The sequence below is a fragment of the Peromyscus californicus genome, unplaced genomic scaffold (genome assembly GCF_007827085.1).
Source record: "Peromyscus californicus insignis strain IS unplaced genomic scaffold, ASM782708v3 Scaffold_9__1_contigs__length_137607984, whole genome shotgun sequence".
NCBI lineage: Eukaryota > Metazoa > Chordata > Mammalia > Rodentia > Cricetidae > Peromyscus > Peromyscus californicus.
Window position 1 is genome coordinate 86480566 of NW_026294617.1, and position 27736 is coordinate 86508301.

At 46.4% G+C, this 27736-nt stretch overlaps 1 protein-coding gene across 4 annotated transcripts in view; it reads left to right on the forward strand.

The window, feature by feature from the left end:
- Sort1 (sortilin 1) overlaps positions 1 to 26574 on the forward strand; it is an 82337-nt gene extending 55763 nt beyond the window's left edge. For 2 of the 4 annotated variants that reach the window (XM_052731134.1, XM_052731133.1), the window contains exons 11-21: positions 2761 to 2867; positions 8455 to 8557; positions 9296 to 9464; positions 10231 to 10421; positions 12144 to 12333; positions 16831 to 16947; positions 18820 to 18928; positions 20687 to 20785; positions 21480 to 21586; positions 22014 to 22125; positions 22584 to 26574. In XM_052731134.1, the coding sequence (XP_052587094.1) occupies positions 2761 to 2867; positions 8455 to 8557; positions 9296 to 9464; positions 10231 to 10421; positions 12144 to 12333; positions 16831 to 16947; positions 18820 to 18928; positions 20687 to 20785; positions 21480 to 21586; positions 22014 to 22125; positions 22584 to 22598 (1319 nt within the window). In that variant the 3' untranslated portion in view covers positions 22599 to 26574. The remainder of the gene's footprint in view (positions 1 to 2760; positions 2868 to 8454; positions 8558 to 9295; positions 9465 to 10230; positions 10422 to 12143; positions 12334 to 16830; positions 16948 to 18819; positions 18929 to 20686; positions 20786 to 21479; positions 21587 to 22013; positions 22126 to 22583) is intronic. The other 2 variants (XM_052731136.1, XM_052731135.1) reach the window with 1 other exon arrangement.
- Positions 26575 to 27736: the final 1162 nt, after the last annotated feature.

Below are 27736 nucleotides of genomic sequence, written 5' to 3' on the forward strand. Positions count from 1 at the left end.
TGTTTGGAGTTTAGGCCTAGGGGAATGAACCTGAACTAGAATCCCGTCTATTTTTCATGTAGAGTGCATAGTACTAGGCCAGCCAAACTTCTTCCAGTGTTCTACCGTAGGGCTCCCCTCTACCAAGGCTCTATGCAAGGAAACACATTACTTCCCAGGACAAAAACCCTTAAAGCTTTTTTATGTGCCTATGTTTGGCAGGAGGTAAGGTAAGATATTTCCTTCTGTAAATATCTTGCAATGGCCGATGTGGTCCTAAGTGACACTGACTCCTCTTTTCCTCCCCGACCTCACCTCCAGCTCTTCGCTCTTCCATTTGCTCTGTGGCACTCAACTGCCCCCACGGCTGCCAGTCCTCAAATGTACCAGCTGCACACACCGTCATCACAGATCTGCCAGGCAGTTCCTCAGATGTCTGCCAGGCAGAGCGCTTCTTCAAGTCTTTGCTCCTGTGTTACTTTCTGAGTGAGAATTGCCTGGATAAGGCCGTTTTAAATTGAAACCTTCTCCCTTCCTCGCACACATTTCCAGTCTACCTTAGATGTCCAACAGCACTTATTTATTCCTGTCTCCAATGTCTGGTTCATCCTGCTGGAATGTGCATTTCATAAGCTTTTGCTGCTGATGGTGGTGATGATGATGATCACACACACACACACATGTAGAGGTCAGAGGACAACTTTCAGGAGTTGCTTTTCCCTCCACTATGGGTTCTGGGGCTCGAACTCAGACCCTCAGGTGTGTGCGGCAGGTGCTTTTTTCCTAAAGCATCACCTCACCGGTCCCCAACAAGGTTTTCTGTGTTGTTCACTGGTGTCTTTATTCCCAGAGGCCTACAGTAGCCTTTACACACTGGCCATTCAATAAATGCTTGCTGAATAAGTAAATTTCCCTTCATCTGCCTTCCTGGGTGATGGTCCTTGGAACCTCAGAGTGTGTTTATTATCTCTGTACTTAAGCCCGCAGCAGTTTGTCATTGAGAGAAGGTCACAGGGAGGAGACACTGGGGAAAAAGAGAAGGCCTGGGAGGTGGCTGGGCAGGTGGAAGGACTTGCTGCCGAGCCTGATGACCTAGGTTTGAGCCCTCGGACCCATATGGTGGGAGAACAGATTCCCGAAGTTGTCATCCAGCCACGTGCACACTGTGGCACATGGCACACACAAATAATTAAATAAATGCGATGTAAAGTTTTTTTTTTAAAAAAGAAAGGACATTGGAGGGATAGTGTACTGGCTAGTTTTATGTCCGCTTGACACAAGCTGAAGTCATCTGAGAGAAGGGAACCTCAATTAAGAAAATGCCTCCAGGAGGCTGGAGAGATGGTTCAGTGGCTAAGAGCACTTGTTGTTCTTCCAGAGGACCCAGGTTCAATTTCCAGCACCTACATCGCAGCTCCCAACTGTCTCTAACTCCAGTTTCATGGGGGGGTCTGACACCCTCACACAGACATACATGCAGGCAAAACACCAATGCACATCAAATATATAGATAATTATAAAAAAAGAAAATGCCTTCGTAAGATTGGGTTAGGTTATAGGTAAGCCTGTAGGACAGTTTCTTAATTAGTGATTAACAGGGGAGGGCCCAGCTCATTGTGGGTGGTGCCACCCCTGGACAGGTAGGCCTGGGGTCTATAAGAAAACAGGCTGATCAAGCCATGATGAGCAAGCCAGTATGCAACACCCCTCCATGGCCTCTGCATCAGCTCCTGCCTCCAGGTTCCTATCCTGTTTGAGTTCTTGTCCTGACTTCCTTCAGTGATGGACTATGATGTAGAAGTGTAAGACAAATAAGCCCTTTCCTCATTAACTTGCTTTTGGTCATGGCATTTCATCACAGTAATAGTAACCCTAACGAGGACAGATAGGATATGGGATGGTGAAAAAAACCCTAATTAGAAATTATATTAGTCCAGGGTTAAATGTAAATAATCTTGAAAATCCCTAAAATAAGCTTGGTGTCATGTCTTTGAGTAAAAATTAGGATCCCTGTCTTTGGTAGATTTTCTTCTAAGGCATCAAACAGTGAAGGGGAATGGACATTAGCCTATTCACACTGGTCAGGAGTTAAAATGTGTTGACTTTCATTTACTAGAACAGAAGGCCTGAGACAATCAGTTTATAAAGAGCAAAGGTTCATTTTGGCTCACAGTTTTAGAGGTTTCTGCCTGTGGCTGGCTATCCCCACTGTTTTGTGTCTGTAGAACCACATCATGGTGGAAGTATATAGTAGATGAAACCCATCACCTCAGACATAGGAAGAGAAAGAGACTAACATCCTGAGGTCCCTTCAAGGACACAGCCAGTGACCTAACTTCCTCTCATTGGCCCTCATCTCAGTCCGGCAGCCAAGCTGTGGATATCTGGGCAGTAGAGAAGAGGAAGGAATTTAAGATCCAAAGCATGAAAGAGTGCTTTTGGGTTTTTCAGTAGTGTCCATTCCAGATGGCATCTGGAATTAGCTGGGATGTCCTGTTGAAGTGGCATACTTTCTTCAGGCCTGTTACTCACCGGTGCTGAGCTGAACTACTGTGTAAGGTGCTAAGAACTCCTAGGACTCCAGAGTCAAAGTCGAGTAGGAAGGGGAAAGAAAAGGGTGCGGGGTATGAAGGGAAATAGGCTCGACGTAGAATATATAGTTCTATAAGCATGTAAGTAAATAAATGGTGTTTCTCAGAAGAGAGTTCCATTGTGGTGGGCTGACTGAGACGTCCCTCTCTCTCCTGTGTGTTGGGCTTACGTCACTCTTTCCCTGTTCAGATAACTCTATTCAGAGCATGATCACTTTTGACCAGGGAGGACGGTGGGAGCATCTGCGGAAGCCGGAGAACAGCAAGTGTGATGCTACCGCGAAGAACAAGAACGAGGTTTGTTGGCGCCAACCGCCGTCTGTGTGTGCAGAAGAGCAGCCAGTCTGCCCTGCTCTGAGCAGGGCTACGCTTTGACATAACGAACTCTCATTCTCAGTCAGGGTCCAAGGTGAAGGTCGAAGGCTTGAGAATGATGAATTCACTTAGAATTTGAGAAGTAGAAACTATATGGAGAGGCCAAGATACTACAGGTTGTCTTTAAAAAAAAAAAAATCAAGATGGAGTACCAGCCATTTATTTTATTAAATTTCTGAGTGAAGACAGAATGGACAGATGTGCTGGTTGTTGGCTAGGGGTCTGTCTCCCTGGTGATGAAGACCTTTAGAAGTCCTTTAGAAGCCAAAGAGCAGCCATTCATCACATGGTACAGGTGTGGGTCAGCACACCCTGGGAGAGCTTGCTTCAACAACAGCGAGCTGGTTGTTTCCTCAGACCTGCCCCACACAGGGCCACTCTGCTTCTCTAGCCTGGAGTTTTGGGTGGGGCTCTCCATGGCATGAGATAAAGGGCACCCACCACCCCCACCTCACACTCCCCCTTGGTAGCCATGCTTACCGTGGCTCCCTCCAGCGTCTTCACTGTTTCCTGTCCCTCTACCTCGGGCTTGCCCTGCCCCTGCTCACCTCCCCATCACCCCAGGCAGGAGTGGTAGCCTCTTCTTACTGGGACACTTTCTGGTCCTCTGCCTCTCCCTTCCCAACCTTCTCTTGGTTCTGCTTTGCCTGGGTAAAGTCTGAGCTCTGGTGAATGAAGGCTCTGTCCTGCCTGTCTCTCTCCACCCTCCCCTCCCACACCCACCCTTGCTCTCACACGCCCTTCCTCTCACACAGCCTTGCTGTTCCCCACACACCCTGCATGCTCCTCCTCTGTGGCCTCTCAGTGTCCTTGAAGGAGTCATATCTATCTCCCTAAACCCTGATTAGTTACAGTCTGTGGAAATCCTAGCCCTTAGTGTCCACCCAGTTAGGACCAATCATCATTCTTCATTCTACTAATAGTTGGCTTAGCCTTTTAGAAATACAAAAGCATAGTGTTTACTACTGTGACCATTTGAGGTTTTTTGGTTTTTGGTTTTTTGTTTAACAGGATCTCATATGTAGCTCTGGCTGGCCCTATGTGGACCAAGCTGATCTTAAGCTCAGAGATACCCTTATCTGTGAGTTCACCTCCAGAGTGCTGACATTACAAGCAGGTGTCACCACACCCGGCTCACTCGAGCTTCTTGGAGGGCACCAGCTGTTAAACTGCTTTCACACATTCACCTACTTTCTGACGTTTATTTTTTTTCCCCTCAGCGTTGTTGACTTATAATTGGTCAATTAAAATAGCACATATTTATAATGAACAGTATGACATCTTGCTTGTGTGGATACATTGTAAAATGCATGACCACACTCAAGCTAATTAATACGCACATCCATTAGCTCAGTTATCTTTTTATCGTGTGAGATAAGAGCATTTAGATCTATTCTCTTAGCAGATTCCACAGTTTATAGACTGTCCTCTCCACGTTGCTCACTAGCTCTCCAGAACTTGCTTGTCCAATGGAGCTGAAACTTTAGAACCAACGTTTAGAACTTTTGGCCAACGTTACCTCTCCCCCTCTTGCCTCCTGAGCCCTCGAAGCCACCTCTCTGCTCCCTGCTTTTATGAGTTTAGTGTTTTATGAGATTCCACATTCAAGTGACATTCAGTGGTATTTGTCTTTCATGCCTGGCTTATTTTATTTAGCACACAGTCTCCCCGGTTCATCCACGTGGTTGCAAACAGCAGCTTCTCCTTTGTTGAGAGTGAATAACATCCCGTTGGGCATATACTGTATTTTCTCTTTATCCATTCATCCATCAAAAGATACATAGACTGGGGACTGGACAGATGGTTCAGCAATTTAGATTGGGGACTGGAGAAATGGTTCAGCAGATGGTTAAGAGCACTGCATGTACTTCCAGAGGACCCAGGTTCAATTTCCAGCACCCACATACAGCAAGCAGCTCACAACTGTCTGTAACTCCAGCTCCAGGGGATCCGACACCCTCACACAGATGTACATGCAGGCAAAACATAAAGACAAAGCAAAACATATGAAATACATCTTCTTTTTGTTGCTAGAAATACACTGGTTGGTTTTCTATCTTGAGTTGAGCCACAGTGGATGTAGACTGTAGATATCTCCTTAAGATTCTAGCTTTCATGTCTTTTAGCTCAATAGTAAGAAGTAGACTTCCTGGCAGGTCTATAAATTTTAAGGAAAACACCACACTGTTTTGGGTGGTGATGGTTTTGATTACATTTCCCCAACAGAGTACAAGCGTTCCCCTTTCCTTGTGGTTTTAACCAATAGTTGTCACTGTTATATTTTTGTTAAGGCAAATGCTATTAGCATATAACAAGTTGGAGGTGATGATGCATTGAGGTTTTATGTGCATTTCCCCAATGATGAGTAATGCTGAACCTTCTTCAAATACCCCTTGGTATTTGCTGTCTTTGAAGAATAGCTGCACGTTTCTCTGCCCATTTTTAAGTCAGATATTTGTTTCTTGCTGTACAGCCCTGTTCTATGTGTGGTTTGCAGGTACTGTCTGTTCAGTAGACAGGCATTTCACTTTTCTGGGTGTTTCCTTTGCAGAAGCACTCAAGTTTAATGTGATTCTGTTCATGCATTTTTACTTTTTGTTGTGTGTGTTCTTAGGATCACTTCCAAAGTTATCACCTAGACTATGTCAAGAAGCTTTTTCCTGTGTTTTCTGCTAGTATTTTAGTTTAGAGTCTTACATTCAAGTCTGTTTAGAGCAGTGGTTCTCAACCTTCCTAATGCTGCTACCTTTTAATATATTTCCTTATACTGTGGTGACCTCCAACCACAAAATTATTCCATTGATACTTCATAACTGTAACTTGTAAATATCTGATATGTAACCCATGGGGTCACGACCCATAGGTTGAGAACCACTGGTTTAGAGTGAATTTTTGTAGATATGAAATCAGAATTCAAATCCTTATTTTGCACATAGATATTAAATTTCCTTAGCAACATTTATTGAAGTTACGCTTTTCTCGTGTGTTCTTGGTTCCTTTGTCAAATATTAATTGGCCATAAATGTGTGGATTTATGTCTAGAATGTTCTGTTCCATTGGCCTATATGTTTGTTTTTATGGCAGTATCATGCTGTTTTAATGACTGTAGCTTTATAGCATATTGTAACACCAGGTAGTGTGACCCTCTTCTTCATTCTTTTTTACTCAAGATTGCTTTGGTGATTCATGGTCTTTAAAGGCTCCATATAAATTTTAGGATTTTCTCACTATTTCCTGGAAAAATACTATCAGAATTTTTTATCTATTTTTCCCCATTTTGTTTTTTTATTTTTGTTTTTTTGTTTGTTTTAGTTTCTTTTGTTGTTGTTTTGATTTTGGCTTTTCAAGACAGGGTTTTGCTGTGTAGCCCTGGCTATCCTGGAACTCTCTCTGTAGACCAGGCTGGCCTTGAATTCACAGAGATCCACCTGCCTCCACCTCCCAAGTGCTGGAATTAAAGGCGTGCACCACTACTGCTCAGCTTGTTTTATTTTTTGAGACAGGGTCTTGCTGTGAAGCCCAGGCTAGCTTCAAACTCCCAATTTTACAGCCTCAGCCCCCCCAGCCCATGCCAACAGAATTTCAGTAGTGAAGTCTGTAGCTCACTCTGGGGAGTACACACCTTTAGCAGTATTAATTCCTCCACTCCATGCACACAAGATTTCCTTCCCATTTCCTGCATCTCCAGCTACTTTCACAGTGCTCTGTAGTTCCCGCCACACAAATCATTCACTTCCTTGATTGAGCTAAACAATTCATTTTTAAAAGTTGTTCTCAGACCATTATTCCTTGGATACTGTCTTAGTTAGGGTATCTGTTGCTGTGAAGAGACACCATGACCACAGCAACTCTTACAAAGGAAAAACATTTACTTGGGATGGCTTACATTTTCAGAGGTTTAGTCCATTATCATCATGGTGCGACTTGGTGGCATGCAGGCAGACATGATGCTGGAGAGGTGGCCGAGTGTCCTATATCTTGACTCACAGGCAACAGGAAGTAGTCTGTCTTACTGGGCATAGCTTAAGCATATATGAGACCTCAAAGCCTGCCTCCACAGTGACACACTTTCTCCAACAAGGCCATACTCCTAATAGGGCCACTCCCTTTGGGAGTCATTTTCTTTCAAACCACCACAGAGACATAAAACACAAAATAATGTTACATATTTATGGGAACCATGTGGTGTTTTAATATGCACAAACATTGTATAATGTTTAAGTCAAGGTTCACATCTCTCAAGCATCATCCATTCTGTATGGGACAAACATTTCAAACCCTTTCTTCCAGATTTTGGAAAAACATTATTATCATTATCATTGTTCTGAACAGAAGTAGAGTGAGGACATCTTTGTCTTGTTTCTAATCATGTAGGAAATGGACTCAATTTTTCATATTTGAATATAATGTTGCCTGTGACCTTTATTATCTGGAGATACATTCTCAACCTAATTTGTTGAGACTTTTATCCATAAAGAACATTGAATTTTATTTAACAAAACTTTCTGCATCTGTGGAGATGATTGTATGTTTTTGAGCCTTCATTCTGCTAATGTGGTATTTCGTAAAAATGAACTGCAGATCACTGAACCATCCTGCCATTCCAGAGAGGACTCCTACTTGATCACGGCTAATGACAATAGTGCAGTTGAATTCAGTTGCCAGTAGTTGGTGAGGACTTTTGCATCTGTGCTCAGTGAAACAGTTACACTTCTGGTTTCACATAAAAAAAGAATTACACTTGGGCATAGTCTCATGTGTCTGTCATCCCAATCACTAGGGAAGTTGAGGCAGGAGAATTGCCAGCCAGCCCAGTCAATGTAGTAAGACTTAATATCAAAATAAACGTTTAAAAATAAGGATTAGGGACGTATCTCAGTTGTAGAGTACTTACCTGATGTGGGTAAAGCTTTTGGTTCAGTCCCTGGCTGGAAGAAAATGAGAAGTCTTGACAAAATAGTTGGACCGCCTGTGTATGGAACATTATTTCCAACAGCCAAACAAATGGAAGTAACCCCATCAGTAGCAGAATGGGTTAATAAGTACACACTTCCTCCACCCCCACACAAAATGGAATATTAGTTAGCCTTATAAAGGAAGTTAGTTCTGACAAATGTGAAATAAGCCCATTACAAAAAGACAAGTTCCATGTGATTTCATTTATATGAGGGACCCAGAGTAATCAGATCTATAGAGACAGACCGTAGGATAGCAGTTTCTCAGGCTACAAGGAGACAGAAGTAGAGACTTGTTGCTTTAAAAGTGATGGTTTCAGTTTTACAAGATGAGAAGGTTCTGACGACTGGTTAAGTGAGAACATGTTTAAGCGTATATTTTAAAAGCCAGATAGTACATTTTATGAAATGAATTTTACCACAGTTTTGGTTTTTTTTTTTTAACATCATCCCACTGAGGTTCAAGTTAAATTCAAAGTCTTCTTGTGAGGCTCTGTGAAATGTAAGGACATTGTGCCTTTGGTTTTAATCTGGGCTTTGGTTTCTCTTCACAGTGCAGTCTTCATATTCATGCTTCTTACAGCATCTCCCAGAAGCTAAATGTTCCCATGGCCCCACTCTCGGAGCCCAATGCCGTGGGCATAGTCATCGCTCACGGTAAGGAGCCCCCCACCACCACCATTGTGGACAGAGGTTGCCAAGCATGGGGAGACAGTGCTGCCTTTAAGCATCACACACACACACACACACACACACACACACACACACACACACACACACACACGCCAAAAAAGTCACTGCAGGTGGCCTCTGTGTTCTGTTCGTTTCCTTTCTGTTGCTTTGATAAACCACTCCGGCCAAATGCAGCTTGAGGAAGAAAGGATTTATTTCATGTATACTTCCAGGTCAACACCTCGTCACTGAAGGAAGTCAGGGCAGGAACTCAATGCAGAGACCATGGAGGAGCCTGCTTGTTGGCTTATTCCCTGGCTCCCTCTCTCACGGGCTTGTGCTTAGCTTTCTTTCTTATACAACTCAAAACTACCTGCCTTGAGGATTGATGCCGCCCACAGTGGGCTGGGCCCTCCTGGGGCCCTCCCACATCTACCATTAATCAAGACAATCACAAATGTGAGCATGGGCCAATCTGACCTGGGCAGTCCCTCTGCTGAAGGTAGCTAGACACGATCATTGGATGGGATTTCCTGTACTATAACAATGCTTTGGGTTTTTAATAGACTCTCCTTGGCAATAGCACACCCAAGTCTTGATGGCCTTCTTTCTACTCTAACAGGCCTGGTGGAAAATAGAGCAAGTTCATTCCAAAGTCCTCTCTTGCCAGGAAATCCTCTTTGCTTCATTGCTAACATATGCCAATGGTCACTTGCTTTGCAGGCAGTGTGGGAGATGCCATCTCGGTGATGGTCCCAGACGTGTACATCTCAGATGATGGTGGTTACTCCTGGGCAAAGATGCTGGAAGGACCCCACTATTATACCATCCTGGATTCCGGAGGCATCATCGTGGCCATTGAGCACAGCAATCGCCCTATCAATGTGATTAAGTATGCATGCTCTCAGCTCCCCACACATATCTGCGTAGAGGGCAGTGATGGGGAAGCTCTTGGGCTTATGGTACAGAGAGTCGTGGACCCTGATTTACCTTATTAGATTCCACAGAACTATAGCAAAGGCTCCCACAAGGGTTATGTTTGAAGCATCCCAGATTAGGTGACACTGCTTTTTCCTCCGCCTAGATATGTATTTTATCACTTGAAATTTTTTTCCTTGGGTCAGCAAGATGACTAAGAAGGTAAAGGTGTTTGTGCCGAGGCTGACGATCAGAGTTCAATACCAAGGAAAGAACAGACCTTCCCCATCATATACCCTCACACACACACATGCACACACTTCTGCTAGTCATCCCCTCACCCCATGCTGTAGCACACACCACCACTGCTAAATGAAAACAACTGATCTTCTTTCACCCCCACCCCCAAAATAAAGAAATGCCCGAGCACTCTGAGTTAGAAATGACTTAAGTACAAAGGTTACAAAAATGTGAGGTATTTCAATTCTATCTAAATTCCTATTAATTTGGACTCATCCTGGGTCACTGCTCTCTCTCCCTTTGAAAGAGGTATTTTCTTCCATGCGTTGTAGGAATGAATCCTTTCTCATACCCTGTTCATAGAGGTATTGTCAGACAGAAAGTCACCCTCTAAATACAAGGGTTTCCTCTGGGCGGGGACCAAACAGCTAGATTGCTTCCCTGCTACCCCCAGTCGGTGCTGGTCCTCTGTCATGATCCTTCTCTAACCCTGGTTTCAGGTTCTCCACAGATGAGGGCCAGTGCTGGCAAAGCTACGTCTTCACACAGGAGCCAATCTACTTCACCGGCCTGGCTTCGGAGCCCGGAGCCCGGTCCATGAACATCAGCATCTGGGGGTTCACAGAGTCTTTCATAACCCGCCAGTGGGTCTCCTACACCGTGGATTTCAAAGATATCCTGGAACGGAACTGTGAGTGTCTCCTCTGGGAGTCCCCAGGAGAAATTTGTAAACTCCTTTTCCCAAATAACCCATTCAGAGGAATCTCTTTCAACCAGGATAATCAAATGCATATGCATATGAAAGGCGACTGGAGATCTTCTGTGTGGGCAATCCAGCAATGGAATAGCAGAGCAGTCCTGGGGCTAGTGCTGTGCAAAAGAAATGCTCAGGGCATCTGTGTAGTTCAAATTATCCTGTCAGCTACATTGTAAAATAGAAGGTGGACTGCATCTTCATGGTGGAATTACCTGTAGATGTCCAAAACATCATTGCAACATGTCAGTGGTATGGAAGATTACTGAGATAGTTTACTTTTTTTTTTTTCTTCTGAGTCAACATCCTGAGCACGTCTCAATTCAGACCAGCTGCACATGTCAGGGCTGCCGTCTAGGACAGTGTAGCCTTGCACCGCAGGAGGGATCTTTAGTACCTTTCATGAGACACTCTTCTGCCTTGTAAGAATAGTACATGTATGTGTTTGTCGAAAATCATTCTGTGACATTTTGGGGGGCGGGTTGCCTCTCTGAAGGCAGATGCAGTGGGGCTGTAGAAGCACAGTTTGGGGGGAAGTGTTCACAAGGACCGCTCCTTGATCCTGTCACTCTGAACACCGAAGGGAGGGAGGAGGTTCATGGGGAGTTTTAATTTGAATGTGAGTCTTAGCTGAGGCTCTGGAATGAACACTGGGCAGGTTCGAAGGACTTCAGGAAGAAAGTGTCCAGCACATGGTGCTCCCCAAGTCACAAACAAACCCAGTCACAGTGTCACAATGAGAAACGTGGAGACTAAAAGACAGCACTGGAGGAAAGATGCCCTGTGATTACATGTCGGCACCATATAATCAGGGCTTAAAGTGTGGGTCATTTAAGAGACAAGTGTTCAGTCAGTCCTGCAGCTCCTGTGACGCAGGGCCCTCAGCCTGGATTTGTGGTTCTATAAGACATTCACGTGTCATTGGAGACCCTTGTCTTCTAAATGCGTGAACAAGGCGGAAGGAGCTGGCTTGTGAGCAGGGAATTCTGTGTTAGCTCTCAAGCTTAAGAGCGTTAAAATGTTTGTTAGGCACCTGCTTCCCAGCAGGCTGGCTCTCTGCTGATCTTCAAGTCCCGAAAGGTAAGAACGCAGGCGACACTCTTTAGGTTCCAACCTGTGAGTCTTTTCCTAGGAGTAGATGATGTGGAACGCTAAAGCAGAAACAGATGTCAACAACTGGCATCAGAGCCAGGGGACTCTAGAGGAAAGCTGGAAAGAGGCTGTGTGTCCTTCCGCTTGAAGCCTACTCTGTGTGGTCACATCGAGCTGGGCTCTTGCCTCCTCATTAGTGTCTTATACTAAGCAAAGGGCCCCAGGATGAGAAACGTGACTGCTTGTCTCTGCCAGCTCCAGGGATGGAGTGCCCTGGCCATCACGGCAGACAAGCAGCCTCCTGGTTTGGAGAGGCTCCAGAGCTCCCTAAACAGCCACACTTTAAAACAAAGATTTCTCCCAATCCCCACTCAGAAGGCAAGATGGCTGTCCGTCTTCTGGTCTTCCCTTGCCATGGGGAACCTGCTGTGGGTTCTAGACTAGAGTGACTTTGAATCAGCTGTCCCCACCTGTCACTCCTCCTTCCCTCAGCCTGGCAGCTGCCTCTCTCTCTTGTGGGTAGGCTGTGTGTTGTGCCGACTTCTGAACATTCTGTCTGTCCTTTAGGTGAAGAGGAGGACTATACCACGTGGCTGGCACACTCCACAGACCCTGGAGATTACAAAGACGGCTGCATTTTGGGCTATAAAGAGCAGTTCCTGCGGCTACGAAAGTCATCGGTCTGTCAGAATGGTCGAGACTACGTTGCGGCCAAGCAGCCATCCTTCTGTCCCTGTTCCCTGGAGGACTTCCTCTGGTATCGGCCCTCCTCAGACCCCTCTGTCAGCCCCTGTCCCACCTGTGGGGAGGTGAAAAATAGTTCTTTTATCCAGCTAAAATATGCTGACATTCCTTTTCCCCAGATTGAATGACTCCCACCTGTTATCCACAAAAGGGAAGCAGAGAGAAAGAGAGCCAAACATTGCTAACATTTAGACAGATTATTCTATCATACCTGTTAGTCACTGGGCACAGCCACTGCCCAGCCATAGAGATACTGACCTGGACATGGTGGGAAGGACAGAAATTATATAAGATGTAACTCAGTTGGTATAGTGTTTGCCTAGCATGCATGAAGCCCTGAGTTTGATCCCCGGCAGCAAACAAACTGTGTGTTGATTTCATGCTAATAATCCCAGCACTTGGGAGGTAGAGGCAGGACAATCAAAATTGTGAGGTCTCCCTCAGCTACATAGTGAGTTCAATAACAGCCAGGGATACTTGAGACGCTGTCTCAAAGAATTAAATTTTAAAAGGAAGAAGGGTTTGGGAGGGGGGTGGTCTGCAGAATGTTGAGCCAAAAACAACAGGAAAAGTGGTTTGGGGCAGGGAGGACATTTTCAGGAAGCCTGCTGGAAGGTGCTAGGCTCTGGATCGTTCGAAAGTTGGTGGTTTGGTCCTGAGACTAGAGGTGACATCAGTATGTCCATGGTCCCTAGGTCTCACTGATGTCTAGAGGCCACCACGATGGACTCCCTAGAGTTCAGGACCATCAAGAATGAAGAGTTACTTACTCGCTCTGGTGTTGATATGAAAGAGGCCAGTGTCACTTAAATGAAGGAAGTTAAGTGGGGCAAATAAGAACTGCTTGTGACAGGAAGTGAAAGTGGGTCGGTCCTGAAGCACTTGGACAGAGAGAGAGGACACACACAGTAGTGTTGCCTCCCTGTCACATTGCCCTGAACTACGGTGACAGTAAAATGCAGAGCTGAAGGGAACCAGGTCTGACCCTGTGTGGCTCCTCCCATCTCCATTCCCACAGGAAGCACTCATCGCTCAGCTCACCTTTGGCTTACAGTCAAGCCTGAGGTTGCTCCACACGGTTGTCTGCCCTTGAGCTCACCTGCAGGTCTCCTTCCCTGAGTCGCTGCTGTTTCCTAACGTGCTGTGGTCCTGCCGAGGCTTGGTCGTGAGAATGCTTCCTGTGTGAGGAAGGCCTGGCCTCATTCCCTGATGGACCCTGCACCTGGGAAACTCCCCTTGGCCTTTAACTGTCTAAGACAGATAACACCACTTTAAAGCCTCTTCCATTTTCCCTCACCAGACTCTCTCTCTCTCTCTCTCTCTCTCTCTCTCTCTCTCTCTCTCACACACACACACACACACACACACACAGAGTAAGTGGTAGATGGAGAGAGGAGAAGGTCTCGCAATGGCCTTGTTGGTGAGTTGGCATCGAGCTAAGTGCTGATAAGTGGTGGCATTTGCCTGTGCGCATCCAGGAAGGAAGTGGATCATAGAAGCCATTGGACTTGAGAGCTTCGACACCCAGCAGCACACCAAGGAAATCAGAGTAGTCATAATACAGAGGGAAAACACTTGAAAGGCAGAGACAGGCAGATAGATCCCCAAGAGCTGCAGGCTGGCCTGATCTACATAGGGTGCCCCAGACCTGCTAGGGCTACGATTTAAAAAAGAAAAGGGGCCTGGAGAGATGGCTCAGAGGTTAAGAGCACTGGCTGCTCTTCCAGAGGACCCAGGTTCAATTTCCAGCAACCACATGGCAGCTCACAACTATCTGTAGCTTTGGTTCCAGGGGATCCAGCACCCTCACACAGACATACATGTAGGGAAAACACCAATGCATATAAAATAAAAATAAATAAATTACTTTTTTAAAAAAAAAAAAAGAAAAGGAAGGAAGGAATGAATCAGAGTCCAGGTGGAGGACATTTGAGCTAAATTTCCCTTTCAGATGGTAGGAAGAAAAGTACTGTTGTAGACAGATGTGGAGATGATGAGGGACTGGTACAGAGGAGAAAATACTGGGTTTGATGACCAATAAGCCTTGTGGGGCCTTAGACGTTCATTTCCAAGGTTGCAGAGGGCATTGAAGCCAAAATGCATGAAATAAAAAATAAACGAGGGACTAGAGATGTAGATTAGTTTAGCAGTAGAATGTCTATTAAAAGTATTCCCACAAGAAATATGGCTAGAGACTGGGGATATAGCTTGGGGTTAGAGCACTTGTCAAGCACATATCAGACCCTGAGTTCAATACTAAGAGAGAGAGAGATGGGGGAGAAGTGGGGAGAGAGAGAGTTACCCAATAAAAAAGATAAGGGGATGATTCCTAGGATAACCATATGTAGGCTGAGGAGAAGGCACTAGTGAGTGGTAGAGATTGGCTGTCCTTTCTCACACTCTGTGATGAAAGGGTGGGTGGGAAGAGCAGTACCAAAGCCATGGATGCTACCTAAAGGATCAGCCTTGGAGAAAAGGCAGGGCCTTATTTCATGGGAGAAGACAAAAAGGAAAGTGGATGAGAGGTGCTACAAAGAGATGCTGGAATGGAGGGGGAGGCTGGGGAGATGAATCAGTGGCTTGAGAATATGAAATCTGAGCCTCAGCACGCACACAAGAGCAAGGCCTGTTGGCATACATCTGTAATTCCAGTGTTAGGCACATCTGGAGTTCACCGGCCTGCTTGTCTAGTCAGTTGGTAAGTTCCACGTTCAGTGAGAGACCCTGCCTCAAAAACTAAGGGGGAGAGTCATAGAGGACACCTGACACTGACTTCCGGTCTCCATACCCACATGCATGGCGTGGGCATATACACATGTGTATATACACACAAGTGCGTACACACATACACAAAGGGTGGAGGGCAGGAGGAGTGTTCGGATTGGCTGTCTAAGAAGCTAAGAGGGACAGAAGAGAAAATATAAGAACGTACATATTCCCAAGAGCAGCAGTTAATGAATGGCATGTGGAGGTGGAGGAAAGAATTAAGTGTCTGTGTATTTAGATCTGTTGCTTATCCGCCGTGGCCCCCTTTGTCTTTGCTGTTAGGGACCCTGTCCTACTGTAAGTGGTATTCTGTCCTTTCCCTGAGCATGGGCTGGTATAGATCTCCTACCCTGGAGATCTTGGCTGTTCGTGAGTCTGCCGGGCCTGGTCCATCTCTCCTCTGTAGATGTAACCAACCGTCTTATTAAATAAGAAACACAGAACCAATGCAAAGAAGAAAGCCAAGAGGTCAGAGCTAAGAGCTAAAAACCTTACCCTTCCTCTCGCGGTGGTCCTGCCTCTCTGAAAGAGATCTACTTCCTATGTCTGTCTTTTTTTATAGAGTTTCTGTTCTGCCTTCTCATTGGTTGTAAACCCAACCACATGACCTCCTAGTCACTGCCTGTCTGTACAGACCTCCAGGTCTTCTATGGTTGGTATTGAGATTAAAGGCGTGTGTCTCCAATGCTGGCTGTATCCTTGAACACACAGAGATCTACCTAGCTCTGCCTACCAAGTGCTGGGATTATAAGCGTACACCTCCACTGCCCAGCTTTCCTATGGCTTGCTAATAGCTCTGACCCCCGGGCAACTTTATTTATTAACATACAAATAACATTTTAGTACAAATAAAATATCACCATACTCCTCATCAGTAAGCCTTCTCTGTGGCTATTCCTGAGGGTCTGTTTTCTTTCCATGACTTTAGTAAACATCCAAGCTAACTGATTTACAGGGGAAAGCCTTCATCAGGTTCTGCTGTCCTGGGCCTATGGTGAGCAGTACTTCAGGACAGAAACGTGAGGCAGAGCAAATCAGTCCCGGTGGCCAAAAAGTGACAGAAGAGGAAGAAACCAGGGCTCCTGGGTACCTGCAGCTCTTCCACTAGGCCCCACCCTGGAAAGACTCCACTACTTCTCAGTAGCACCACACTGGGGACCAAGTCTTTAACACAGGCCTTTGAGGAGGCCCTTAAGATCCACGTTCTAGCATGAACTTGCAAAGATGCCACAGTGTAGCTGGAGTTTTCTCCAGGTCCCACCAAGCCCCGGCAGTCCAACAGCCCACTTATAAAATAAACACACAGATGCTTATATTTTTTAAACTATTTGGCCTAATGGCTCAGGTTTCTAGCTATCTAGTTCTTACAGCTTAAATTAATTCATTTCCATAAATCTATACCTTGCCACGTGGCTCGTGGCTTACCGGTGTCTTCACATGCTGCTTGTCATGGCAGCGGCTGGCAGTGTCTCTCTTCCGCCTTCCTGTTCTCTCAATTCTCCTGTTAGTCCCGCCTATACTTCCTGCCTGGCCACTGGCCAATCAGTGTTTTATTTATTGACCAATCAGAGCATTTGACATAAAGCCCATCCCACAGCACCACAGCCTTCCCAACCTGTTCCTAGCAACTGTTCACACCTCAGTTGGAGCATCCTTGACAGGAATGTCAACTCTCTACTTGACTGTTGGTCATGTGCTGGCTTGTAGGCACCTTCCAAAGTGTCCTTGTTGTTGATTCTTGCAGTGACTTTGGCTACTTCCGTCCAGAAAACGCCTCAGAGTGTGTGGAGCAGCCGGAACTGAAGGGGCACGAGTTAGAGTTCTGTCTGTACGGCAAGGAAGAGCACCTGACAACAAACGGGTAAGACGGCCCCTGATGGGGAGATCCTCACTGCTCCGAGCCAAAGCAGCTTATCTCCACACAGTTCTGAATGAGCAGTACTCCAGAACATTCATGAAAGACCTACCTACTAGACCTACTGTGATGACCAAATAGTCTGTCATCTGCCATGTCCAAATGGCAGCCATTGGCCTCATGGGGCTGTTGACGCTGTCGGGACAGCTGAGGAACTGAGTTTCCCGTTTTTATTAATGTCATATTCAAATGGCCTTCACAGGGGAAGGTGCAGCCCTGAGGGGCCCTCAGCGGCTCTCTCCGCTGATGGACTCCCCGCTCCCATCCTTGTGCTACCTGTTAATGAGCTCTCTCTGAGCCTGAGTTCTGGGTGCAGTCTGAAAGCACAGACATGTGCCTGTCAGCAAAACACAGAAATTCTGAGTCTGTGCAGGCCCTGAGACGACACAGAATAAATATCCCCACAGACTGCGTCCCTCCCCACCGCCAGCCCCGGGCCCATGCCCATTTTGCCTACCTCATAGTATTTTAGTCAACACAGCAATGCATTGGCCAAACTTACAGAAATCTGAGAACAAGTTTTAAGTCGGCAGTCCTAAGGGTAGGGTTTAGCGGTACTTGTGGGATAAAGAACAGGATGAAACTTGATGGGGAAGTGCATGCCTGTAACCCCAGCACTCAGGCCACAGGGGTGGGTCACCCTTAGTTCAACACCAGTCTGCATTACACATATAGTTCCAGGCTAGCCAGCCCTGCTTAGATAAACCCTGTCTGGAGAGAAGGGGAGGGGCTAAAGTAGGCGTGAATAAATGCAATGAGAGGCCAGACTATGGGTACTCTGCACACTCGTACCTTACCCTCATGGCTCCTCTCGGGACAGGCACATGCTCAGAAATGGTGCTCCCAGAGTCTGAGGTTGGAGGCTTTAGGTCCTTTAATGTCAAAAAGTCACCAATTGAATTGTGGTGCATCATTTAAAAGGTCAGCTACATAGTTGTGTCTTCAACAAAAGTGACCATTTAAGTCCCTGAAAATTGCTGGGTGTGAAAATTGTGCACACCTTTAATTGTGCACACCTCTGGGAGGCAGAGGCGGGTCAATCTCTGTGGGTTCAAGGCCAGCCTACTCTTCCTAATGAGTTCCAGGGCAGCCAAAGCTGCATAGTGTGAAACCCTGCCTCAAAACAAAAGTCCCTGAAAATGAACACAGTCAACTATGATCATCATGACCCATGATTCCTAGTGAAAAGAACTTTCTGCAGTTTTCAAATCTTGTTTTCTGGAAAGAGGCAAGAGCCTGGGAATACATCTTTTATGTTCTGTTAAAAAAAAAAATCTCTTCTTCCCATACTCCTACTCCTTCTTTCCCTTTCTCCCTTCTCTTCTCTGAGACATTTTAGTGTGATGTGTGTGGTGTGGGGTGTATGTATGTGTGTGTGTGTGTGTGTGTGTGTGTGTGTGTGTGTGTGTGTGTGTGGTGTTTATTGCGTGATGCTTCTTGCACACTAACTAATGCAAACACTTGTATGTCTTGGAGCAGCCATTTGGAGTCTCTGCTGTGCAGAGATCCTCTTCCCTGAGGTGAGTTTAGAGCCCAGTTTGCTGACAGGCTTCATTAGCAGGCGGCCTATGCCTAGTATTACTACTGCTTCCCGTTTGTCATTTTGGGTTCAAGCCCACCTCTCTCGTAGCCATCACTGAAGACAGATTTTGGGAGACTTTCGCAAACTTGTTTCTTTGAGGCTCCATATATATACCTCACAGCCTGCTAGACAGAATGGCTGCAATTCCTGCAAGAGGCCTAGCTCCTGACTCCGTGCCTTCCCCCAGGAAACAGCACAGCCACGGGCAGCCTAGTGAACCATCTCCTGTCTTTCAGGTACCGGAAAATCCCAGGAGACAGATGCCAAGGAGGGATGAACCCAGCCCGAGAAGTCAAAGACTTGAAAAAGAAATGCACAAGCAATTTCTTGAACCCCAAGAAGCAGGTATGTTAAAAACAGATCTAGTTTCTGGGTACAGGTGGGATTTCACGTTCTGCCAGGAAATATCAAAGTTACGCTTTGGTACCAATACGGAACAGCCCACAATGCTTCCGCAGAACTTTGCACAGGATGAGGGACCCATCATGTACCCCAGTGACAAGGTCATCCTGCTAAGAGCTGCTGTGTGTTTGGGGGAAAATGGTATTATGTAAAGTTGAAAAGGTCTTCAAAGCATGGAGTTGTAGAGTTTCTGAGGCCCAGAGTTCTTCAGAAAATTTTTGTTTGTTTGTTTTTTGTTTTTCGAGACAGGGTTTCTCTGTGTAGCTTTGCGCCTTTCCTGGAACTCACTCTGTAGACCAGGCTGGCCTTGAACTCACAGAGATCCTCCTGCCTCTGCCTCCCGAGTGCTGGGATTAAAGGCGTGCGCCACCACCGCCCGGCCTCAGAAAAAATATTTAAGAGTTGTGCTCAGTGAGTAAAGGATACACGTATCGAACTATCACAATGTCCCTGCTGATATGTGCATTTATGTTAGTCAAAGTTTTTAAAATAAGGTTAGGGCTGGGTACTATAGCTCTATAGGCAGAGTATTAGCAATAATAAATAAAAATAAATAAAATAAAAGCAAGCCTTTGGGGGGGGGAGAACATAAAGGGCCATGGACTGGAGATCAGACTTCAATTCCCAGCAGCACATAAACAGACCATGATGATGTACATCTGTAACCCCACCACTTGGGCACTCAGGCAGGAGGATCAGAAGTTTAAGGTTACCCATGGCTGTGTAGCTAGTTTGAGGTCATCCTGGGCTGCATTAGACACTATCTCCAAAACAAACAAATGGTGCTAGAGAGATGGCTAGGCAGTCAATAGTACACACTGCTCTTGCAGAGGACCCCAGATTGGTCTCTGGCACCCATGTCAGGCCGCTCACTACTGCCTATAACTCCAGCTCCAAGGGATCCGACACCCTCTTCTGGATTCTGTAGGTACTGCACTCACACATGCACATACACACACACACACATACACACACACACACACACACACACACAAAACTTACAAATAAAAATAAATATTTAAAAACAAAGCTGAGTGGTGGTGGTGGTGGTGCACACCTTTTATCCCAGCACTCGGGAGATAGAGGCAGGCATATATATCTCTGTGAGTTCAAGGCCAACCTAGTCTACAGAGAGAGTTTCAGGACTGCCAGGACTACATAGAGAAACCCTATCTTGAAAAAACAAAAAGCAAAACAAAATAAAATAAAATAAAAGCAAGCCTTTGGGAGGAGGATAGGGGGGACCATAAAGGGCCATGGACTGGAGATCTGCACAGGCAGAGGAGAGCCCTGCCCAGTAAGAAGGGACTGTTGAGCTATCACGCCATGTGTGTTAAGTGAAAAGCTATTAAGTGTAGCCATAATGGACTGCTTCAGATCAAGTCATAGGAAGTATGGAGCTCTGGAGATAAGGTACCTAGGGAGGGCCTCCTGGGGAAGCAGAACTGGCAGTGTGACCGGGAGATAAGCTGAGGACCCGGTCTCCCTAATCTGTAACATGAAAGGCTGACCCTGACAATCGCAACCCCACCTGCCTGCTGTTCTAAGGGACGAGCCCCTGACATGGGTGGGACGCAAGGGCAATGAAGGGAGAGTGTGTGGGTGTGTGTATTTGTAAGGGGGTAAGTTCCTCCTTCTCTGCACCCCTGCCCGGGACTGCTGGCGGCTGTCCTCAGAGTGTTTGTGTGTGTGATTGCACAGGACTCCCGCCCACAGGGACACAGCTTGTCCCAGAATCCAGCTCCGCCTCCTCTTGGATACACTGAAAACACACACTTCCTATCTCCTACCCAGAAGCAGGTAGGTTACACGCAAACAATGATATAAGGCTTATTTGTAAAAACATGCCAAAAGTTAAGGAACGACAGAAAACTTGGTGTCCTAAAATAGCCTCCCTAGAATAGCGTTGACACACGTCTTCAAAGATGATGGTCTAGTTATAGATTCATTCAGCCTCTAGTCTCACGGTTCCTTTCCTGCTCCACCCTTGAGCTCCAGGAGTTGTAAACAAGGGACATGGAGCAGTCACAGTGACCACTGTGATGATGATCTAGGCATGTCCAACCCGTGGCCCCAGGGTTACATGCAGCCAAGAATGGCGGTGAAGGTGGCCCACCACAAAATTGTAAACGTATTTAAAAATGTGACTTCTTTATACAGTGTTCTTGGTAGCTGAACTGAGCAGTTCTCAAGCATGAAGTTTATAGATGACAACATCTTGTTGCAGTGTCAAAAGGCTGGCCACACCTGATTTGAGGCAGTTGCCAAGGCTCCCACTGTGACTTTGACCTTGAAGAGCTTGCCCTACAAGCTTCCAGGCAGCTGGAGTTCAGATTCCCTGTGCTGGTGTGCTAGCCTCCTGGAAACACTGAGACTGTTCACCTGGGGGTGGAGAAGTGCTCGAACTAAGTGCCTTGGCCTGTAGGTCACTCTTTGAATGAAGCCCCAGACTGTGTGCCTAACTGCGCCTCTGTTTGTGTTTTAATTTATCAAGAATTCCAAGTCAAATTCTGTTCCTATTATCCTGGCCATCGTGGGATTGATGCTGGTCACAATTGTAGCAGGAGTGCTCATTGTGAAGAAATATGTCTGTGGTGGAAGGTAAGAAATGTGGAAGTGGGTCAGAGGGCCTGAATTCAAACCAAAAGGCCACCCTGGCCCATGTGATTCCGTTCTCTTGGCTGAAACTAGGTAAAGCGATAATCCTCAAGATTCAGGTCCAAATCTTATATTTTATTATATCTGCATGCTGTGCAGCCATGAGTATGGAAATTGGAGGAAACCCCATGCTATAAGAAATACTCCGGGGGTTGGGGATTCAGCTCAGTGGTAGAGCGCTTGCCTAGCAAGCACAAGGCCCTGGGTTCAGTCCTCAGCTCTGAGAAAAAAGAAAGAGAGAGAGAGAGAGAGAGAGAGAGAGAGAGAGAGAGAGAGAGAGAGAGAAAGAAAGAAAGAAAGAAAGAAAGAAAGAAAGAAAGAAAGGACTCCCTACTCAGCTTGGGGAAACTAACCATGGTCTCCTCCCCAGGTTCCTGGTCCACCGGTACTCTGTGCTCCAGCAGCATGCAGAGGCTGATGGAGTAGATGCTTTGGATACAACCTCCCATGCTAAAAGCGGTTATCACGATGATTCAGATGAGGTGAGACACTTTCTCCTTGAGCGTTATCCAAAATTGAAGTCTTAAAAAATAATTTTTCTACTTGTGATCAAGACAATCTCTGGAAAGATGGCCCAGAGGTTAAGAACACTGGCTGCTTTTCCAGACAACCCAGGTTCCGTTCTCCGTAAACACGTGATGGCTCACAACTCTCTATAACTCTAGTTCCAGGGGGTCCAATGCCCTCTTCTGGACTCTGAAGGTACCAGGTGTGCTCATGGTACACAGACAGACGTTCAGGCAAAACACCCATACATATAAAATGAAAATAAGTCTATTTTAAGTTTTTAAAAAAGATACAATTGGGACCAAGTTGTGCATAAGCTAGAAACAGTGCGTAAATGGCTACAAGATCTGATAAGCTGAGAAAGTAGGCGATTGCTTTCAAAATAGATTTTTTTTTAATTTGTCAGTAATATGACACATGTCTTTCTGTTCAGGACCTCCTGGAATAGCTCTTCAGAGAAGCTGGGACTGAGCGTGGATGGAGCCACAGTACCTCCTACACTCCCAGAGGCTCTGACTTGGGGAAATAAATTTCCCATTGCGTCGGACCCAGCTCTGTTTCTGCTGCTTCCGTCCAAGCCCAAAGGACCTACACTAAAGAACGCAGGGTGGGGGTGGGGAACCCTAACTGATCTCACAATTGGCTCTGAGGGGGGGGGGAGATTTTAAATTCTTTAACTTTTTGTTTCACGTTCTGTCTTTTGTAAAAGTGTGGGCTTTAGGTTTCTGTTGCTTTGTTTGTGTGTTAAGGGAAATGAAATGGGATTCAAAGGGATTGTTTCACTGACCCCACTCTTGTGTGTTCTGTGTGGTGCCCACCCCAGGGCACCTGCCAACTCCACCATCGACTCTACTCTCACATCATACCTGGTGCTGTCCCTGGGCTCTGCTGGCTATGGGAGGGAGGCAGCCTCAGAGAAGGAAGCAGAGGGTGCGGTGACTGGCCAGCTTTTCTCCATCTGGGACAGCCCTGCCCAAAGCACACTGTTCGCCAGCCCTGCTGCATCTCCCCTGGCCCCACCTCCCCCATGCTGTGACCACAGGCCACAGTGATTTTTCTGTTCCCGGTTAATTAGGCAATACCCTTGTTAATTGCCCTTTGGCAACTAACTTAACTGCGTGCTTCCAAGACCTTAAATCAGGAAAACTTACAGGGCAATATTTTTTTTAACTTCTGGCAAGGAGGAGGGAGCGACAGAGAATTGACTAGATCTAACTCCTATTAAAGACGAAACTCCGGCCGCCTCTGAGCTCTCTCAAGCTGTGCTTTGTGTGTACGCGGTGGACCTGCTCAAGGACAGGATGCAGGCTTGGCCATCCTTTCCTGGAGTTCATGGTTGAGTGCACAGTGCAGCCCCAGGACTGACAGTCACAGCCTTCCATTTTCCTCATCATCCATTGTAAAGGCTCCGTGTTGAACGACTACCATGGCTGTTTATTGCTTCCTCCTACATCGCTACTGTTCATAGAACCAGGACTAAGGATGTTTTCAGATTGATGGACTTTTTAAAATTCAAAGTTATATCACCAGACCATCCTTCTCACCCTCCCCATAGTTTCACTGATTATTTGCTGGCCCCACTGAAGGCATGCTTCTAGGTGATGCCATGTGTGATTACATCGCTTTTATGTTTTAAGGACGTTTTCTATCTGCTATTTTTTCCAAATTAAATAAGTTATAGAATATGGTCGGTGCATTTGGGGAGGCCATCTGGGAGTGGAAAGCTGTAACGACCCCTCTTAATACAGCTTAATATTAGCCACACAGGGTGATGGTATGATAGGTCTCTGGTCTCCCTCTCCGCTTCCCTCATCACAGCTCCTCCCAGTAATTATGACTTGGACATTCTTGAGTAGATGCCATTTTGCTGCTACTTCATTTTGTGGCTAGAAAGTCAGTAGAAAGTAAATGTGCCAAACTTTTGTCAGAATGTATGAGCAGATGGCTAACTCCTCCCCAGAATGCACAGCAGCAGGAGAGAGGGAGGAAGTGGATGAAGAGTCCTAGAGATGCTGAATTGCAGCTAAATGAGTCAGGGAACTTCTGTTAGAAAATGAAGTAAGGGACTGTTTCTGGGAGGAGAACTGATATTTGTTAGAGCCAGAATGTATGACTTTGTGTGACTCTAAAATTTACAATAATTCCAAAGATATACCAGCTCATAATTTATCAGAGTTGCTGTCCGCTCACTCCTTGTCAAAAGGGAGAGCGCGGCTTCCACCACATGCTATCCCTCCCAGCACAGCCCCAGCTGAGGTGGCTGTCCGCTGTTCTTGCCACAGAGCTCAGGAGCCAAAACTAAGTCATTCGCCCAGGGTCTTCAGAACTCAGAGACATGGTTATACAGGAAGGTGCCAAGTATTTGGAGTGGAGCTCCTTAGAGGTGACTTGCTGGATTCGAGGACAGATCAGTGGCATTTCTTTCAGAGCATTATTTTGGCCCTTTTTCTCTTTAGAAAACATTTTATTCCCCTGCTTCATGGCTGAAATAAAAAGCCATGGCAATCCGGAGTGTCCCCTCACCCTCGGTGGATGGTCACTGTTGGGAGCACAGGAAGTGGGTCTCTGTGGATGAGTCTTCCTCTCTACCCTTTTGCTTCTGGCTCTGGAGGCTTGGGGACTACCCCTATGGTAGCTCTCAGAATCAGTCACACTCAGAAATATGCAACCCCAGTCAGAGGTTTAAGACCGTTAAGTTCTTTATAGCTTTAAAAAAAAAAAAAATCTGATTTGGTTTGTCCTGCTCAGCCTTGGAGCATCATTGGTGAACATACCATTTATCCTCAGCATTGTGGTGGCAGAGAGGATCGATTCTGGAGACTTGAGCAGTAGGATTTAGCATTGTTAGGTAGCTCAGACATACCAGATAGTCCATAGTGGCCTGAGTTTTAAATCCAAAGCATCCTTTTTGCTTGAGACCCTAGGGCCTTGGAGTTTTCCTGAGACCGGAAGCCAGGGCTGGCTGTGCCTGGAATTGGAACACTGCTCAGAGGAGCAGAGGCCTCTGGAGAGTGATGATGGCATCTGCCCAGTAGGCTTAGGAGCTTGGTCATTGTCAGTCTTGACAACTGAGCCTCGAACCCACTGCCTCTGAATCGTCATTCTGGTGTGCAGACCTGTGCTCTTGGGCTCACCTCCAGTCCCCCATCTGCCCACACTAGCTCCTCGTGCAGTGTAGTATTATGGGCCACCCTCAGCTCCTTTGTTGGTCAGGCCTATAAACCATGGCTGGACACACTATACTGAACCATCCCTCCATCGGGGTACCAGGATGCACAGGGGCACAGGGCCATTCCACCGAGCCCCACAATGAGAGGGCTGGCGGCATGGCATCACTCATTTTATTGCTCTGAAGTAAACCATATAGGCAGAGAGTCTTTCTTTTCTCCAGCGCTCTGAAGAACCCTGCCCCTGTGCACGCTGGCAAAGGGTTCATCCACCTGTCGGCCCAGCCCTCTCAACTCCACAGTCAGCAGGGAGGCACAAAGATTGCAAAAACAGGATGCGATGCAGCTTCTCAATTTTCTATCACCTTGCTACCAGAGGGAGAAGTAATGTTAACTTAAATGTCTTTTGGAACAAAACCAAAGTTTAAGATTTGCCATATGATGCACTGACAGGGAAGCCCAGAGCTGGCAAGCAAGTGCCAGACTTCCATCGGCCAGTGCTTTACCAGGATATGGGTTGCTGTGGAGTCACTGAAAGCACAGGTGCAGGTTCATTTCCTGGTTCCATGCATTATAACAGTAAGAGTTGGAGCATTGACTTGAAATCGTCTTCAAGGACTTGCTGCGTGCACTTTTTCACACCGGTACATTCTTCTGCATCTGTTTATATGGAATAACACAAGCTGACCTGTACCTTTATATATATGTGTGTGTGTGTGTACATATATACATGTATAAACTGTATAGTGTACATGTTAATGATTTATCAGTATGGCCCGAATTTTTAATGCAGTTCTTATCCTCTGCATGCCCTCAGCTGTGGTCGGGTGACTTCTTGTCCCCTGGTGGTTCCGCCATTTCCTGGTGTTTTGAGCCTCCAGGGAGGAGGGTTTGGGCTGCACTGTCTTTATCCTCGTGCACAGAAATGCTCAGGGTCCCCACGTGCCTGTTGTCCTCCCCTCTTGACTTCTGTTCCCTTTCTGAGCATGTGGCCCCTCGCCCCGGCTGTGAGGGGCAGCTGCCTTCCTGGGAAAGTGTAAAGCAGGATCGTGATCACCACTGCATGTACACTGAAAACTCCAGACTTCTGTCCACTTGGGACAGAACATTGCATGTGGGAGGTGGGATTATCAAGTTTCAAAGACCCGTGTCAATGATACAGCAAAGCCAGACCCCATAACGAAATCCCACAAAATGAAAATAAAACGCAAAATTTCTTTAGCAGTGTGTAAATAAATCTGGATGTGTTTAACTTTGTACCGGCAATTTTCTGTATATTTGCAATATTTGGGTTAGAAATAAAACAGCCTGGACTTGCGTTTTACCTAACCTTCTAAGATGAGTAAGCTATGGTTTCTTAGTGAGTTTTTCTAGCTTTCTACCTTCAAGAGTCAAAACTCCAGCAACCAGAGAAGCACCAGTTAGATGCTTCTAGCTTGAAGCTAGTTAGTACACTTTGAGCTGCAAAGGTGGCGGGTACTTTGAGGAAACGACTCCAAACAAACGGGTTGCTTGCCCCTAGGTTTTCTAACGTCCTTGTCCCTTCATTTTCTTGATCTTGATGCTCATCAAGATGTACGGGACCATCTCCCTTGTCACCTCCTGGAGTCCTACAGCCCACCACACACATCCTCCAGTGTCTGTTCCTACACTTCTGGATACAACATACAGTTCCACTCCTGAATGTGGAGTGTGTCCCTGGGGGTGCACCGTCACATGATCACTAGGTCAGCCAGCCGTGGCAGTTCCCATGTGCCCCACCTTCCCTTGCTCCCCTCACAGTCCTTTAGAGTCTCAGCCTCGTTTACAAGTATCGCTTGAAGGAGCTTCTTGCCCACCTGCCTTCAGCCATAGCCATCCCACCTTACCGTGGGACAGTTTTCTTGTTTGTCCTAGAACTCACCCTGTAGACCAGGCTGGCCTCAAACTCACAGAGATCTGCCTGCCTCTGCCTCCCGAGTGCTGGGATTAAAGGCGTGCACCACCACCGTCCGAGTGGGATAGCATTTGAACCAGTATTTCCATTCAGTGCTCCCACATAATGCTCTGGAGATGTCAGGGACCAGGCCTTGTTCTTGAAGGGGCTACCCCTCAGGCAGGAGTTTTTACCCAAGGATGAAATCAGTAGTTCCAGGGATTCTAACATACTCTAAGACTGGGACCAGAAAGCCCAGGCTGCCCTACAATTGATGGTAATCCTACCTCTCCCTCCAGAGTGGACTTTCTAATGAGCAGACCTGAGGGGTCTCTAATCTTTAATTCTTTATACAATTTTCTACATATGAAGGACAAAAAAAGGGCTAACACTGCAGGCTTAGATTACTTTTTCCATAAAAACATGGCTAAGTATGGAATAAAAAGGGGTCTCCCTAAGCAGGAGAGAGCAGTCAGTGGCATGCCTGCCACACAGGGGGCTTGA